Consider the following 17105-nt stretch of genomic DNA (forward strand, 5'->3'; position numbering starts at 1 on the left):
GCAAAGTGGATGCCCTCATAGCATGATTCTGCGTTTTGGTGTTTTTAGTTTCACCAAATTTGGCCCCTTAATTTGCGTTTCTTCTCGCCATGGAAAATGCAATTCATTTTCAGTCTAACTGTCACGGGCCTTTTTCGGTATATAGTGTTCTGTGTCAAGCCTACGGTATTTGTATAGGGAACATGTGGTTCACAAGTTTTGTTCACGTACAAGCGTGCTCTATGAAGTGTAGTAGCCTCCGAAATCTAGAAAGGAAGTTTGTTGATGTGGATGGCGCCATATGGCTGCTCAGTCTATGTGAGAGAGCGCATCTGATTTACTAAAATATATACACTGGCAATCTATTTTTAACATTGTGCGAGTACATCGCCCTAATGTATAGTACAATAAACGACTAGTACAATATGACGCCGCGTTCTTACCGGTGAACTTGCCGAGTTCACCCACCGCTCGGACAACAGCGCGAAGACAGCTGGGGCAGCTGTGCACGAGTTGCCGTCGTAGGACTGTGCTAAAATGCTTTAGCAGACTATTTTTTTAATAAATCAAGATTAAAAAAATCTTTGGCGTAACCTTCCGCACTTTCGCGCCACCACCAGCGACGTCACAAATTTTACTGCTTCGTTAACCATATTTCGGTCATTGTGACTCAGAAAATGCCCTCAAAACACGTTTACTTCAGGCTTTATATTTCTACAGTACGATGTATTCTATGTTAAAGAAGAAGACATTAACTCAATCCCAACAGGCGGGATAGAAATTATTGACGCCACCGTGAGGTAGAGCGAGAATTTCAAGGTGGCTTTGCCACTCGTCCTTTGTCTGGCTTCCCTCGCTTCTTCTCACGGCAAGAGGGGATGCTTTTCTTTTGCCATCGTAGAAGGGTGATGTCCTTAGACAGGTAAACCTTATTGTTTTATTTAGCTTTTCTCTGACAGAAAAAGACATTTAAAACGTAAGCAATGTTGCCGCTGATGTTTATAGCCTATTCTATGGTGTGTTAGCTTCTTTGTAAGCTATCGACCTCATTTGCGCGATCATAAATAGATACATTACCTTTCACTGGTTCGCTTAAATATCTATGTGCATCACGATGTTACAAATTGAGCAAACTACAATTGGGGGACAATGCACCAATAACCACAAGCGCTGTTATTTTTTAAACATCAGTTTTCTCTGGAAGTCCGCTGGTGTTTTATCAAACAATCACAAATATACGGCGCCGTACACCTCAAGGGAGATCTATGTCTTTCCACAAGTGCATCACATCGCTTTCTTTAGTCTTCTTTTCAATCCACGCCTTCATTTGTTTAATCTGCTCCGGTGTGAAGTGGCTCTTCCAGTCGCCTACAATTCCCTTGCGGACATAGCCGCAACCCTCGTGCGTCTCTTTATATGTTACGGGTGCTTTCTTGAAAACTTCGGCAAGTTTCAGAGACTTTTCCGGTGGAAGTTCAAGCATACGATTTACTCTATCGTGCGGGCTATAATTAAAGACGACCTTCATATTCCTCAGACTCGCCGCTTCTACTACACTCTGCAGGAGCACGTGATCTTCCCTAAGAGCCCTGATATGCTCCTCGCCAAGAAACTCGGCTATGTTAAAAATCCACTGCGTCGTGTCGGCTTTCAGCTGCTCGTACGTGAGAAAGAGGACATTTGCTTCGTTTCGTTGGTCATACCAAGGGAGCAGGTGATCAAAGTAGTCTCCGTAGAGCAGTTGTCCGGAAACAAATTTCTTAACAAAGCTTTCAAAGGAGGCATCTTCGTAAGCTTTTGGCGTGATGCCTTTCAGAAAGTGATACTTCGAGACGCAGCAGTCGTAAGGGTTCCTGGTGACATAAATGTACTTTGCCTGCATGGTGTACGGGAACACTTTCATTGGCAGATGCGTTATAATGGGACCTTTCCTTGCTGGGTTCATTGCAGATTCAGCGCCAAACAATTCTATGAAGGGAGAGTGCAGCATAAACTCTCCTGGATCATTTGGTGGTTTGCCTTTGGTTATAATGTTGGACACAATGTATTGGGTCCATGTCGTGCCACATTTTGGGTAACTAACGATGATCACATCACTATTGCTTGGCTGGTAATCCATCGCCGAACGAACGTTGACTTCGGGGAACAAGTTGGCCATTGGCAGGCCTCGGATAATGGTGTAGTCTTCACAGTTCATTGCAGATGCTGGCCGGGTTGCTGCAATAGAATGAAACGGAAATGCTTATTTGCAAGACACAAGTATTTATTGCTGTGACCAATTGTTAATACATATGGCATGTAAATACTTTCAGGAAACAGACGATGTTCTTAGTAAGGTGTCATGCTTTATACCAGTCAGTATGATGTATAGCAGTGCATCATATTCCTGCATGTATGTACGCCTTAAATCTAACAACGTGACTGGGTAGTATCCACTTGTGCAACTACGATGTGAAATCACTCATCATATCTGTTCGTTTCTAGGCGCATTTTCAAAGAAGGAACTACCGATGTTTTCGATTTTCATATCTGAGGATGTTTCCAACACATGATATTTTAATTGTAATACGCTCGCACACGGCGATGTCAGTACATCCAAGCATTTAAGAAAAGTACTCATTATCAGGAGTGATATGTCTCACAGAATCCTCCAGCCATCATGTAGTCCTTAACCAATCCTGAAATTTTGTCACATAAGCTCACCAGATGTATTCTGCTAAAATGGTTTAGTGTGTTTGTACGTGTGTGCGTGCGTGTGTATTTGTGATCCCTGGAAAATCGGGTTGAACTCGCACATTAGAATGATATTCACGAAAACCTTGTGCAATCCAGGATTCTTGAAAACCATCGGCGCACAGCACCAGTCACGCAGTTACTATACGGCTCGGAACCAAGAGGCGTCGGCGAGCGTCACATCAATTTTTTTCGATTTCCACGCGTGATTGTAGAGAATATTTAGAAGTTCCCAAAATCGACATCAGACATGACCCGCTATCAGAACGAGATAGTCCAGTTTTGTCTACGGAGGTCTATACTATGCATTCTTCAACGTTCTATGGATTAGTATACATTTACCTGAAAGATTTTCTTAGGGGCGATACGCGACCGAAAAGCACCTGTATATTTGAAAGCGTCGCCTACGCAAGGCAAGGTATCCGATATAATGCTCCAGCCAATACCAAGCCTCGTGTGATGAGTGCGCATGCAAAATAATCAATCACTTTAAACTAGTTAGAATATGGTGATGCCTTATAATAATAATTTTATCGCTCACTGAACTTGTTTTCTACTTAGCAGTGCAGCAGTTCGTTTGCAAACGACTCCATATTGCAGCAACAGCTCGAAAGAGAAGCAACTTGTGCTACCACTACGGTCCCACTCTTTAGCATGGTTGCCACGATACGGCAGCATATGTTACTTTAATCAGAAACTTTATGGGTGCCACATTCGTGACATCATAATATCCTCAGGCGACGTCAGCCTAAGGCGTGGTTCGGGTCTGCCTTTTCTCAGTGCAACGTAATTCATGTACTCAAGTTTTGCATCTGTCCGTTAAGGAACAGGAGCTGCGAGTCCAACGGGGGTTGAGTGAAAGTACATGCACCACAGGCTCACCGAAAAAGTCTAATTTATTCTGAACGAATTCAAAGTGAAATTGACGACTGAATTGGAAAGCACGCAATGCAAAGCTTGAAGTACTGTCCCACAATTCAATTTACGTTTGTAGGTGGAGGAGGAAATCGGCTTCATCCAAGAATTCCTATTACGTATACTTTTCCTGAGGCGAGTATATTTGTTATGTGAGATGTCATATGTGCAGAGATAAAAAGAAAAGAAACGTTTCGCAAGAAGGGGGATCGCGAAGGAAAAACGACAGCCGCTGGCGATTGGTTTTGACGAAAGTTTAACGTCGTGACGAACGGAAAGCAAACATCATTTTAAATAACTTGGACAGACTTTTGTTATTCAGTAATTCTCTTCTCACTTTGCCTGCACAATCTTCGCATTTTTTTCAGTGTTTTGTGGTATTGTCTACATGTACTGTGATCAGTATCTTTGTGTTCGTTAGAGGTAAGTGAAGCGCAATATTTATTTACATCCGACAGCGCGGTGGCATATGTAAGCGGCACCTAAGCGTTGCATTACAACCGACAATTACGCACACACCGTAATAAACGCGAGAAATGAGGTAGCCGCGATTACTGTAGGTGAAGCATTATGTATGAACTCGTAGTAACTGCATTGACGTAGGACGTATGTTAAAACAGGTTAACTATTACGCAACCTTTTTAGTTAGGAAATACCTATTGAAATGGTAGTATTTGCACGTGAAAAGTAGTAGCTGCTACTGTTACTAACATTTGAGCAACATTTTTGGAGAGTAGATAGCGAAATTCCAGCAACCAATTTCCACCGAGACTCCAAAGTCCTTCTGGGGTAAAAGGAAACCTGCTCTGAAGTCGCTTATTTTTGGTCTTTCACTGGAGAGAAGTGCCTTTGTCTCTCGACCGGTTTCAATGTCGAAATGTCTTTGACGTTGAGGAAGCACATTGTCTTGCATTTGAGCAGTTCGATTCACCCATGTTCAACGTTATTAGCCTGTCATTGGGCAGGCCTTAAATATTATGCGTTCTCGCACAAAAATTACTGGGAAGGGGGGCATTTTATTTATGTAACTTCTTTTTTTTTCAGTTAATAAACGTTTAGATATCTCTCCCTCAATCTCACGATTGCTGCCTCCTTTCGTGACATGAGATACTCATAAAAATGCGTTCCAAACGATTTATTTCGATAGCAATTGTCTGGACACTCCAGGTGAATTCCCACTGCCGTCGTCGCCGTAAGGTTCCGTGTCAAGTCCAACTGCGATCAGGTCGCGAGCGACAACCGCATGCTGTAAGTGCAAGGTCAAGGGCGTGAGGGTGAGCCGAGAAGGAGGGTGGCTTAGTGATGTGGCGTCCTCCCGGGGAATGGGGCTGGTTAGGGCCGCATCTCTACGACTACGGTCGCGGCATCGCAAGGCACTGCTGAGCGCGGTCGCACATTCCCTAGCTTGGAGGTCATCGGTGGGACTTCAGCTGCGCCGCGCCTACGAGGGCCTACTTAGCGTTGATGCGAGAGGCGGCGCGAAGGGGGATTCGCTCGCCGCTACTGCCGCTCTTCCTGACGCCAGCGCTCGGGCAGCCAGCGTCCGCGGTCATAGAGAGAGAGGCGTTCAAGCTTGCATGTGCGAGCGTGGCACCGTGCTTGTTAATTTAGCTCGTAGGCGCATGTTTACGGTAGTTTTGACGGAGGAGGCAACTGAACAATTCACTTCGTATAGCTGTCTAACAATTTGCTATCGCGCTTCAAGCTTCGCTTATCGGGCGATGCTGCAACTCTTTACGTGACTTCACAGAATATTATTGTTCACACTAGGCTTCAGAAAGAGCCTTGATATATGTACTCCATTTCGGATTCTGTGGTGCTGATCTCAACGTTGATCTCCCGTTTTACTTACATTAGCAGTCATCTCAGGTGTCATGAGCGGATTCGTTGATTGCAATGCGTAGCTGTCTGGTACATTTCCGATACAGTTTCCGATACAATGTGGCGATTTGAATACAAATAAAATAAACAAATCTAAAGTTCCTGATGCCCAGTAATTACGCATACATAAGTGCCACTTGGCGTCTTCACTACGAAACGTCGTCCCATTTGCCTTATTATCCGAAAATCCCGATACGACGGAAGAACTCCTTGCTTTACCATGGACAGCTAATTACTCAGCTAAGCCAAGTTAGGCAAGCATCATCTACTGCACGCAGGAAAAAACTGTGAATTGAAGCCTATATGATCAATGGGCTCGATCTGGGTTTATCGGGAAAACTCGACTTCAGCCCAACCGAGCGCAATGGCTCATTAGTAAGCCTATTGTGTATTTATTTCATGACTGCATTACGACGATAGCTACGTTGGAAGAAATTTTGGGCGCTTCGGGAAGCGGACTATAGACTAACTTATTGCCCCGTCTATACAGCTTTATTAACCTTAATAAATATTTCACCGGTCACTGAAGTTTCATAGCAAATTCATTCTGGCTGCAGAAATTTCCTGGATGTGTGGATGTTTCGCACACGCGCCTGCACGTCGTGCTGTACATGCAATTCCAGATGGCGTTTCTGGCCTGTAAAATTTGGCTGATCGCTTGGGTTTGGAAGCTAGGCGCAAAGAACTTTTTTTCACTCCTTGGGGTTTCGGTGTTTCAGTGAAGTATATTGTAACGATTAAGTAACGCGTAGGTGTATGTGTAACGCGTAGGTTATGTGTATGTCTTGCAACACATAAGTAGCTCACCCGTGACTCATTTGTCGCTATCCTGTTTCTGAGGGGATGCCAGTAGAAACAATTGGAGTTATCATCTGATTCCTGGCATTTTTTATTTCTTATTATATTTCCACTTAGCTGCTCCTCCTGCGCGATTTCCAAAGTTCTTGCGTTGCTTAGTTTATAATATAACAACAGTGTTGCCTTTGTACGGCGAGCTTACATTCCTAGTTAAGAGCCTAAACGTCTCTAAATATTGTCCTAAAGGCTTCTCAATAAACTTGTTGAGAATAACAGAAAGCCAAGCCCCGATCAGTTCTTATCACAAAGACATCTTTTTTTTTACCGTCGTATACTTTCATACTACATTCTTTTACCCATATGAACCCACAAGTGGATGTTATGGAAAGAAAGCAAGTAAGCGAAGGTGGAATCGCGTCACAAGTTAGCGTGCTAGCAGAAACTGTTTAAATAAAGGTTCATTTTGTATATTCTACCAGTTTTCACACGGACGTTTCAGTAAATATGTTTTTTTTTCTGTAACTCCCACGGGTTGAACTAAGAAGTACTGTTAGAGGCAGGCGATCAACATTGCTGGTCGAATACGAGGATTTCAACGCAGCACTGATTACTGCGCAGAACTACAGCTCTCTGATGAAAGCTGCAATGTGTGACCTCATTGATGCTTTAAGTGCCACTGACAATACCACCGTCTACATCGGTCATTGCTCTCAAGATGAGCGACAACTCTAGGACGTCGTACGTTTCAACCGCGCTACAACTGAGATAACTGTGCTTCTGTTGGTCAAAAATACGCATTTGCTAAAAAAAAGAACACTGCACCGGGTCACTAGCTGGTACGAACAAAACAATAACCCGAAATGACAGTTTAGCTGTTGAGGAAACATCACTCCCCCAAATTGTCCTCAATGAAACTCATCGTGACCCTGTAGTAGCGTACACATCACTGGCTCTTAACCACCATGTGGGTATAGACAGGGCTGCAATAGAATTATTAAGCAGAATATGCATACAATGAAAATAGAAAAATGCTTCATAATCCTCGAAGTTATGTACTCGTCAATGTAAATAAAATGTGTCCAAGCAGCAACAAATTGTAACAATAAGTACGCGAGGCTAAGCAGAAAATGAACCGAGGGATATGAGAAGCCAATACGGGATAACGTTTTACTCTGTTTAATGTGTGGCTGGTATAATAGCCTCATTATCTGTTTTCTGAAGGTGCTCGATCCTATGCGGCATGTATTTCTGGGACATTGCACGTGCCATAAGCTGCATAGCTGAGACACAGCTGATCTTTAACCCTCTCGTTACCACGTCAGTTGAAACCACTCACCGGTGAGCGATGACATAGACCTCAAATTATAGCGCCTTGAGAACGACCTGCCGATGCTTAACGCTAACTGCTAGTAAACCCGCGAAAGGACTTTCATAATGAGTTTGGGCTTAGTTTCTTGGGAAGATATGTATTTAGGATGCAGCATTTGGTAAACTAACGCCTGCGTATTGTCCTGAAAATTGGCGTAGCCTTTGCCCTTCACGGCTTCCTAACAATAGCATGCTGCTCGTGAATACAGCGCATCAAATTTGGCTCATAGCGCTGAACGGCGGTAATGAAATTTTGCGACTGTCCAAAAGTGAAGTTAGGCTACAACTCTCGCCGGAATTATTTCATTAAAGTGCGATAAAAAAAGCTTTACAGTGCATCCAACATATAGAAGTAGGCACCTGCTCGATGTCTGCAGAATTTGTAATTTCATAGAAGCACCAACTAAGGCCATTTTCTTTTCACGCTGAGCTCTTCTGGCAGCTGCTGGGGTTCGACCGATAAGACCGTTACGCCCTTCCAACACGAAAGCAAGCAGGAGGGCCTGACATGCAAGCTTGTAGTTGGGCATATCCTGCAAGCTGTGCTGTCAGGACCGCTAAGTTGTGCACAATAGACACGTTTTCCGTCAGAAATGCGCAGGCTGACTTTGCGTGATCAAGTCGGGTACTGCTTCATATCATCACATGATCCCTAGAAAGCCTAAATTTCATGTACTTTCTCCCAGAAAACAGCGCGTGCAAATATTTTTTCAGGAAAGTATTCTTGGAACAAATCATTGTAAAGCGCGTGATCTTTCTGTAGAAACAGCGCCCAGTATAGTTTTCTTTTGGTGGACAATAAATGCTCTCATTGAAAAGATTTCTTTAAAACTTATAAAATTCCTTGTAATTCTTGCGTTTGCGTAACCTGCGTGGCCTGTAATGTATTTTCTACAATAAATAGTACCGCATTATATTCTAAATCATTCTTCTGGCGACAAGTTGTTTCTTCGAACGGCCAGTAATTGTATTTTCCCGTGGCCACGAAAGAGTTCGACTGAAGTCCAATACACCTCATAACAGATTGTAAGGCAACGATATCGGATTGTTGACGCACCCTTCTCATGGCTTCCAAGTGCAACAACGCTGGGCGAATTTCTAAACGCCGCTGAAGGCTGCATTACACTGGCCTATAAACAAGGATGCTTTAAAAAATTGGAAGGCTCTTAACCTTCGTGTTTCAGTAGAACGCGAAAGCATTCAAGCATCTCTGACTGCTTGTAATGCTTCCTGAACCCCGCATCTTTTTGCGGACGCGCGGAGGCAAGCGCCATATACATGGTGTTGTTCCAAGGAACAAGGCCGCGCCGCTCTAGAAGTGGCAGAAACACTGGAACAGTGGTGTGAATTTGAGTTTCCGCGGCATATAATTATGTTTTCAGGTATATTGCAGTTACAATACGACGACATCATGTGTGTAGGTTGTCTTTATGTCGTACTTTACAATTTTTCTCACGCATTTTACTTTGAGAAATTTAAGTAATTCAGTAACGCCTCTGCGCGACGCGGAGGGCCAGCGTAGTTGTGGTTCGGATTTATTTTCGCGAAACGACGTCCAACATCTGATTTTTTTTGCAATGTAGCGTCCTTAATGCTATCGCGTTAAGAAATTGCTGGAGTGACAATGATGTCGCGAAGTTGAAGCTGCAAAGCAGCCATCTCAGAAGGGGCTCGGAGGGACATGATAAGACATTAGCTTATAGCGATGAAGCGGCGTTGTCACACTTACCACGAGCTAATCACGACTTAATTCATCTAATACTACGCTACATGTTTCTCTGTATTACTGGTTTTAGTTGTGAAATCTGAATATCCTGCTTATCTGTCAACTCTTCCGAGTTTTTCGTAAAGTTTAAAAATGTCTCACTGTTCTACTAGTTTACACATGTTGCTTCAACTTCTACAACAAGCAATATTTTTTTGCGGAAATGTTCGATCGGCTGTGTGCGTACTGTCCGTTTGGAGTCTATTTGAAAGCGAAAGAATGCAAGAGTGACACTTTCTTTGAGCATGTTTATGCACGCGATTTCTCTAAGGAGGGCAAATTGGCTGCAACTAAACCGGTGAAAAAGTCGCTGTTTCTAGAAACAGTTTGTGGCTTAGCGTTTTTTGCTTTGGTAGCTTTGTTGCTGCCCAATGAGCTGCGTCTAAAGATAAATACTGGCTACTAAACTGCTTATGTGCACTGGAAATGACGACAGATCAAAGAAGATTGAAAAACAAAAGCGACTATTCTGCACTTCTCTCCCACCAGAGCACCTCGGAATTTTGATAACTGTAGAGTTCATAGATTGTCAGAAATGATCCTGGGATATTTTACTGGGGATAACGTCATCAATACTAATACTATACTCGTTAGGATTAACGAGATTTCATTTTCTAAATAATCTAGAATTACAATAACAGAGCCAAATTATTTAAATCTGTAATCGAACATCACCCTACAAGGCTCTATTTGAGAGGTGAAAGACGGGCAAGCATTAGCTTCACTTCTCTGACAAGCTATGAGAACTTCCCTTCCAGAAATTCGCCAACACCCCCCAAAACTACGGCAGCAGCGGACACATGATGGCATATTCAACTGACCTATGTTGGGCTATAGCCGCTCAAATTGCAAGGAAAGATGTGTTGAGAATGCCATATGTGAAGTGCAAAAACTGCGAAAGCGTGGATGCGCGTGCGAAAGCCGAGCAAAGTGCTGTGGTCACAACACGCCAATCATTGCTTGCTGTGATTAATTGTAGCCCGACGTTAAACGTTTTTCAGGTCTGTTTGCCCCCTGGGCGCCAATTTACCTAACGAAGTGTTGGCAGGCCTACTCTGTGCTTCCAGTAGAAATCGCGCTTCTAATTCTCTGCTCTCACCTGAATTCAGACTGCTGCGACGCGGCTTCTGGGTGCCGTCTCTTGACAACGCTAACAATGGAACATGTCATCCAGATGCTCAGCTTTACAGAGACAACTGAAATGGCGATACGTCTGCGGTGGTGCTGCTGTAAAGGTGCTCAAAGATAAGAACTTGTTGACGAAGTCGGGCTCCTTATCACGTGTTATCAGTCAAACTAAAGAGCACAGTGGTGGAAACAATGAAACATGATAATTTGGCGTAACAAAATTTCCACTCGTGTTTGCTGGGAAAAGCAAGAATGTGTGCAAAAAATTACGACACAAATGCCATTAATTGCAAGAAATACTTCTTTCCGCCTACTACGAAATGAACTTTTCAGGTGCTTGCGTTTGCAGGATATTTATTTACAAGTCTCTACTAATTCGAAATAAACATTGAATTGAAACCGAAACGACTGTTCCCCCAGATGTCGCGAAATTTGATTCCGTCATGCCAGTGCCATTGTTTCAAGATTGTAAAAACTGAAATTCCGACCAAAATACATAACCAGTTCTGATAAAAAAAACGACACAACACAAGCAAGAAAACGCGCTACTTAAAAAGGGCACCACACAAGTTTTCTCTCAAAAGCTTAGCATTGCTTGTCCTTCAATAGAGCCGTTACACAGGATTGGCATAAGGGGACGTAAACGTCTCTGCTCTTTGATTATCAGTGCCACGACCTGTCACCAGTTCGCCGTCGGCGCGAAGTCGTCGACGGGGTTTAATAGCCGGTTGGTCGTTCCGCACTCAAGGGAACAAAGCGAATGGTTCAGAGCCGGGGCAAACAAAAAAGTATATTTATCGACTGACAACGGACACATGCACCTAATATTGATCAATGATGATGGCAAAAGACATATAATTTGCAATTAACGTTGTATATGAAAAATATGCCGATCCCGCGCACTGTGGCTGTCAATGGAAGTTAAGCTACCTGTGCCGTTTGTTTTGATTGACGATAATTAGCGCTAACGTTGACGCCAAATGTTTAATTTCTTCAACGCTTAGTCTAAGAAGGTAGTGGTGAGTTGATGTTATACATTACCGTGCTTGCACCAATGATTGTTGTTTGTGTAGTGCACGAAACACAGGAGGCCGTGTTTGCTTGAGGCGTTCTTGTACGCCACATTTCATAACGTCTGAGAGGGTTGAGCATATTCACTGTCTCACATGGCACTTCGCATTGTGTCAAAAGTACTAAACTTTCATTCATTTACGGGGCTGCACGAGCCAAATTCACAATCAAATTATGAGGCACGCCGTAGTGGCGGACTCCAGAATAATTTTGACACCGCCCATCTAGCACGAAAGCGATACAAGTCTGTTTCCATGTCGATTCGCCAAGACCAAATGAACGTCTGACCGACCCACTAAATGATCCGTGCACTCCGTTTAGAAGGTGCGCAAATTGTTGCTACTGTCCGGCGAATATGACTATTTCAAGAAGTTCTAGAATCCTGCATAAAGATATTAAAACCATTACAAGCTTTTCAATATACAGATAAAATCGTTTCACAATGCGAATTTTCTTATCCTTTTCTTTTTTGTTTGCTTCCCTCCCCCACCCTCCCCTCCCGTCTGTCTTTCCCTATACTCTTCCCTGTGGTGTTTCGCAAGCCGACGGCCCTCAGTCGGGTGCCTCGATGTCCTCCTTGCCCGCTGCACCGTATTACGCACGGAGCGGTGGGCAAGGAGAACATCGAGGCACTCTAGCCTGCAGGTTTGATCCAATACACGAAGCAAGACAACTAGACAAGCAGGATTGCGTTACAGGTTTGTTGGTACGTCGTGTACGTGAAGCTCACAGACTGCTAAAATTATTCATAAATCCACGTGACTTGGTGGAAATATCACAGTAAAACCACAGTAAATCACAGTAAAGTTATCAGTGCACGAAATCTACAGGCGTCAACTTTTGCAGAAGTTTTATCACATGAACAGGAAAAGCGATCTATCCCTTTTTAAGTTATCATGTTTAGAAGAATGTGTCCCCTCACTTTTCACAAGAAACACAGAACCCTGGACAGTGCACCGTTTTAGAACTAATTACAGCTCACAAATGCTAAAAAACAACTTGCCAAGGCTTTTAAATGCTTACAACACATCTGGAATTATTATATGTGCCCTTACCCCTCAGAATTTTCTCGACTTAATCAGTGGGACAAATGTTCATGCTTATACGGTCAGCTATTTCAGAAGTGCAGATTAGTTAAGTTTAGAGCTTTTTGTTCACATTTATATTACATATGTATGTGTGTATACGTGTATTTTTTTTTTCATCTGTCATATGTGAAACGTTTTGTAACTTCACTACACGCAACTACTCACTTTTCACTTAGTGCTTCTCATGCATTCTTGGAAAACTGCGTATTTTTGCACTGTTAAAAACACGCGGCAGCTCCGCGCTGCCCATGCCTTGTGATCATAGGGGGCAGGGTGTTTTTTCAAGCTTCACTTGCAGCTTTTCTTCCCTGTCTCCCCCAATCTGTTGAAAATAAAGATATATTCAATATGGAATATTGCGTGCTGGCCGAACGTATAGAAAGACAGAATCAGTATAAACAGCTGTTTTTGATCAGGTACTTGCAAACCAAATTTGCAATTTAGTGAACTCTATCAAAGGAATCTTCTCACCAATGAATTAGAACGCACAAATAGTTCACAATTTATTAAGTAGTATAAAACGCTTCAATATATAAATTTAAATGCGCAAATATAAGTTCTCCAGAGAAAAACTACATATGTGTTGATTGTAAAAATAAGTCGACATTTTAAAGAAAAGAATAATATTGCACAGAACAGCTTGAAATCAGGTAATGATATGAGAAAGAAAAGCTACATCTACCAAACATGGGCGAAAATCAGCCACATACAAGTAATAATGTTAAAGTGCACCAATATGCAATCAACACATCAATGAGTTAGAAAAAACAAAAAAATGACAAAGGCACTGCGCGGCTCGTGCAAAAAACATCACAACTTGCCTTCCCTTTGGTGGGGAAACAAAAGTGAAAGCCTATACAACATTTGAAGGGTAATTACAAGGATATAACTTGGAAGGGAATCGGACACAGGTACAGACAGGACGAAGTGAAGACGACAGCGAGACCTCATCTCTTCCATAGCGCAGTTCGATTCCCTCATAAACATGCAAGAACTAGCCCAGTTCGCCAAACTGCTGAAACAATAGCTGCAATAACCAAAGTAAAGCGTATTTACTACTAAAATCTGAAGAAAGTACATGTTCCACCACAAAAAGGCTAGACAGGATGAGTCAAACTTCCATGTTCACGCAGTCTAAGAAAGCAAGGCGAGGTTGACAGTTTGCATGGTTTCTAGGTTCACCCTAAAAAAAAACAACCAAGCACCAGTCGCCAGTCGCGAGAGGTGTCCAGTCTCACAAAGGTCAACACCATTTACTGCACTCCACACGTGACAGCTTTCTTAGCTTAATGATGGTCATCAGTCTTTTGTTTATGTGGAAGCACCCTTTACTAAAAACAGCACACAGCTTTAGTTTTGTCAGTCACTTGAGGCACGGAACGCAGAAGTTGAAGTTCTCACCACTTGCGTTCTTTTGCACTGTAGTCTTTCGTGAATGCAGATGCCTACTTCAACATCAAATATGAATATACACCCACCTCCTCCCCCATCCACACCCACAAGCAGACCTTGTGCACTATGATGGTAGTGTGAAGAGTATACAAACCGAATAAGGCTTAACTTCTCTAGCAGGCTTGAATTCTTCCGAGGTTCTCGTGTCGCTTTCTCAGATATAACGCATCTTGCCTCTCCACGATGCCAGATTCCACCCTATCTTCATTTCAAAATTCAACTTGGCTTTTCCGGCACTGAAAGCACTGAAATTCTCGCGCGCTGATTGTGTACGAAAACAGATTGCTAGGCTAGTTCTTTCAGCAGGTGTTCTCAATGTAAAAAGATTAGGCATGTGGAAATCGCATGTGAATTGAAGCGAAATTTCCTTAGTGTCTACTCTGATTTTTCCATATGACTTCGCAATCAGCACTGGAATAAATCCTTACAATATTCCTTGCAATAGTGTATTGACATCAATGCACAATTTTCAAGCATTCTACATTCATAACGTGGTTCTAACACTGACAGGTCGCAAGTGAAATTCACTTCTCTGTTTTCTTTGTAGACATATTTAAATGAACTGAAGGTGCTGCACATCGAAATCACCAACTAGTGTAAGGTCATCTTTTTTGCACGCTTTGAAGAGGCTGTTGCCTCGATTAGTTGATGATTTTTAAGAGAACATCATCCTCCTGAAAATTTTCAAAGGAAGTACCACTTATCATTGAAGGAAAGTAATGCATCTTAGGTAAAGTTCTACCTGGAATTAGGTAACTGCGGCACTGCAAAGGCAGAGCTTCAATGACGGAGCAGTGTTACAGCACCCCAATTTATTTGGTATTGTAATTTGAAAGTTTCTTTAGCGACACAGATGACATAGTTAATTCAGAAATGGTGAAGGTTTGAGCATATAGCTGCAACACCAGTGCCTGTATGGAATATTGAACATTTGGCAATGTCAAAAAAGACATTGCATATTTATGATTGAAAAAATATTTTGCGATTCCTCAAAAAAATTACAGTAAAGGAGTGCAACTTTGACGAATCGGAATCATTTGCAGTAAAGTAGTTAAAGCACTTACAGTAAGAAGAAAACCTCACACGCCTCAGAGATACTGCTTTGAAACCCTGCCTGCAATAGCATTTTCAAGCACTTCCTTTTAAATGCTTGTCAAAAAATTTCATCATCTTACTTTTATAAAAGCCTGTTGCACCGAAGAGGATATTATGGAACTTTACAGAACTACAATCGTGTAACAAACTTTTCTAAAGATTCACTGTTGAACATCAATGTGCGGTATTTATTTAGGCAAACAAATTTCAATACGTAAATGGATCACCTAATGCGGTCTGACATATTGGTATTTCGTAATCTAAGAAGTAAACTATTCTCAGCTGCTGATAATTTCTAGTATGTACTATTGCTGAAGTTACCAGGCTGGATGAAAAAAGCAGTATTTAAAGCCATAACCTATTAACATGGTAAACTATACAGACCCAGTCCTTATAATAATTCTTGAAAATGCCTGTATGATTCTATACTCTGATTTCACATAGTGAGATTCATTATTTATGTTGCATCTGCCCACGCTGGAAATTTCATACAACAGCATTAATATGAATTAGCGGTTACCTGGAGTTTTGGCATTGTTGAATTTCATTTGAGTGGCTGCGTCTCCCTCTGATTGTTTCCGCTTTTGTAACGGGCACATGCCTTATATCTTCACTCTTGGGTGCCGTCTCCCTTGCACGCACGTATGCGCCTGCAGAGTAAGTTACAAAGAAATACTTCATTGATATACTGATATACTTGAGCCGTCTGTGTACCTAATGTGACAGTGGCTATTACAACTGTGTATTCAATGTTTCTTTTTGAACAGAATATCGTCGCTACATGTACTTGCACAACAAAACACTTGTGCGACCCCAATATTTTTTGCTGAATTACTGCACAAAAAAGTTTAAATTAGGCAAAATAATAGATGCTGTAAATAGCTGCGGCACCTGCTTATATTACCAAAGAAATTAAATGTGCAAGTCGCAAAACAAGGCTGCAGTTCACTTTATTTAGGGTGGGCATGGTTTTAAGCTATAATTTATTTCTAGAGTACTTCGCTGTCATTACTTACTGTACATGTCACCTCCCTTGGGCCCATCGCACTTGAGCATATTTGTTAAAACTTAATGTTATTTGCTATCAGTGATTTAGCAAATGTAAGTTTTTCTCAACTGATTGTACTGTGTGCCTTGGAAATAAAGACACAATTAGCCCTATAACTTATGACTGTGAATGCAGGAACATTTTAAAAATATATGATGCAATCAAGATGCACAAGAACATACTTATATATGACATTTACTCGTGACGGGACTGCTTATACCTCGTTGCCGCGCACAAAATGGACTACGGTGAAACTTAAAAACAAAATAAAAGAGCAATTAGGGTGGCAGCTGGAAAATCGAATGCACCATAACTTTCAGCTGTATATTTTGCACTCACGTGATCTAAGCTTAAAGACGACAGAGGTGTACCACCCCTAGCCATAACGGGCCTGGGAAAGGTATTATAAATCTTGGAATAATGTTCTTCGTATGCACATAAACACTTTTGAAAAGTCAATTTCCATTATATCCGTATCGGAATGCACCCCTTATTGCCGAGCCCGAGTACTGTAATCTTATGCTACGCATCATAGCATCAGACCTCACGGCTCCAGATGTACGCAACGCATTGCTACAGTTGAGTGGACATTATTATTCGTTTCTCGCACTATGTTGTAACTTAGCGTGTTTAGTGAAAGCACCACTGGGTATTGCAAATGTGCTCATACATGAGTGATGGAGTGCTTGGGAGTATCGAGAGCCCCTTACCTAAGCAAAAAATAAATATTAGTAGTATAGGGTAGGCCTAAATTATTTCTTATTATTAGAAGAGAACCACGGCA

The 17105-nt window shown here is 42.2% G+C and overlaps 1 protein-coding gene across 1 annotated transcript; it reads right to left on the minus strand.

The window, feature by feature from the left end:
• Positions 1–893: 893 nt before the first annotated feature.
• LOC142587424 (sulfotransferase ssu-1-like) lies at positions 894–10629 on the minus strand. The gene is made up of 2 exons (XM_075698436.1): positions 10539–10629; positions 894–2196 (listed from the first exon to the last, which is right to left on the minus strand). The coding sequence occupies exon 2, from the start codon at positions 2174–2176 to the stop codon at positions 1232–1234; it is 945 nt and encodes a 314-aa protein (XP_075554551.1). The 5' UTR covers positions 2177–2196; positions 10539–10629; the 3' UTR covers positions 894–1231.
• Positions 10630–17105: the final 6476 nt, after the last annotated feature.

Source organism: Dermacentor variabilis, chromosome 7 (assembly GCF_050947875.1).
Source record: "Dermacentor variabilis isolate Ectoservices chromosome 7, ASM5094787v1, whole genome shotgun sequence".
In the NCBI taxonomy this organism is placed as follows: domain Eukaryota; kingdom Metazoa; phylum Arthropoda; class Arachnida; order Ixodida; family Ixodidae; genus Dermacentor; species Dermacentor variabilis.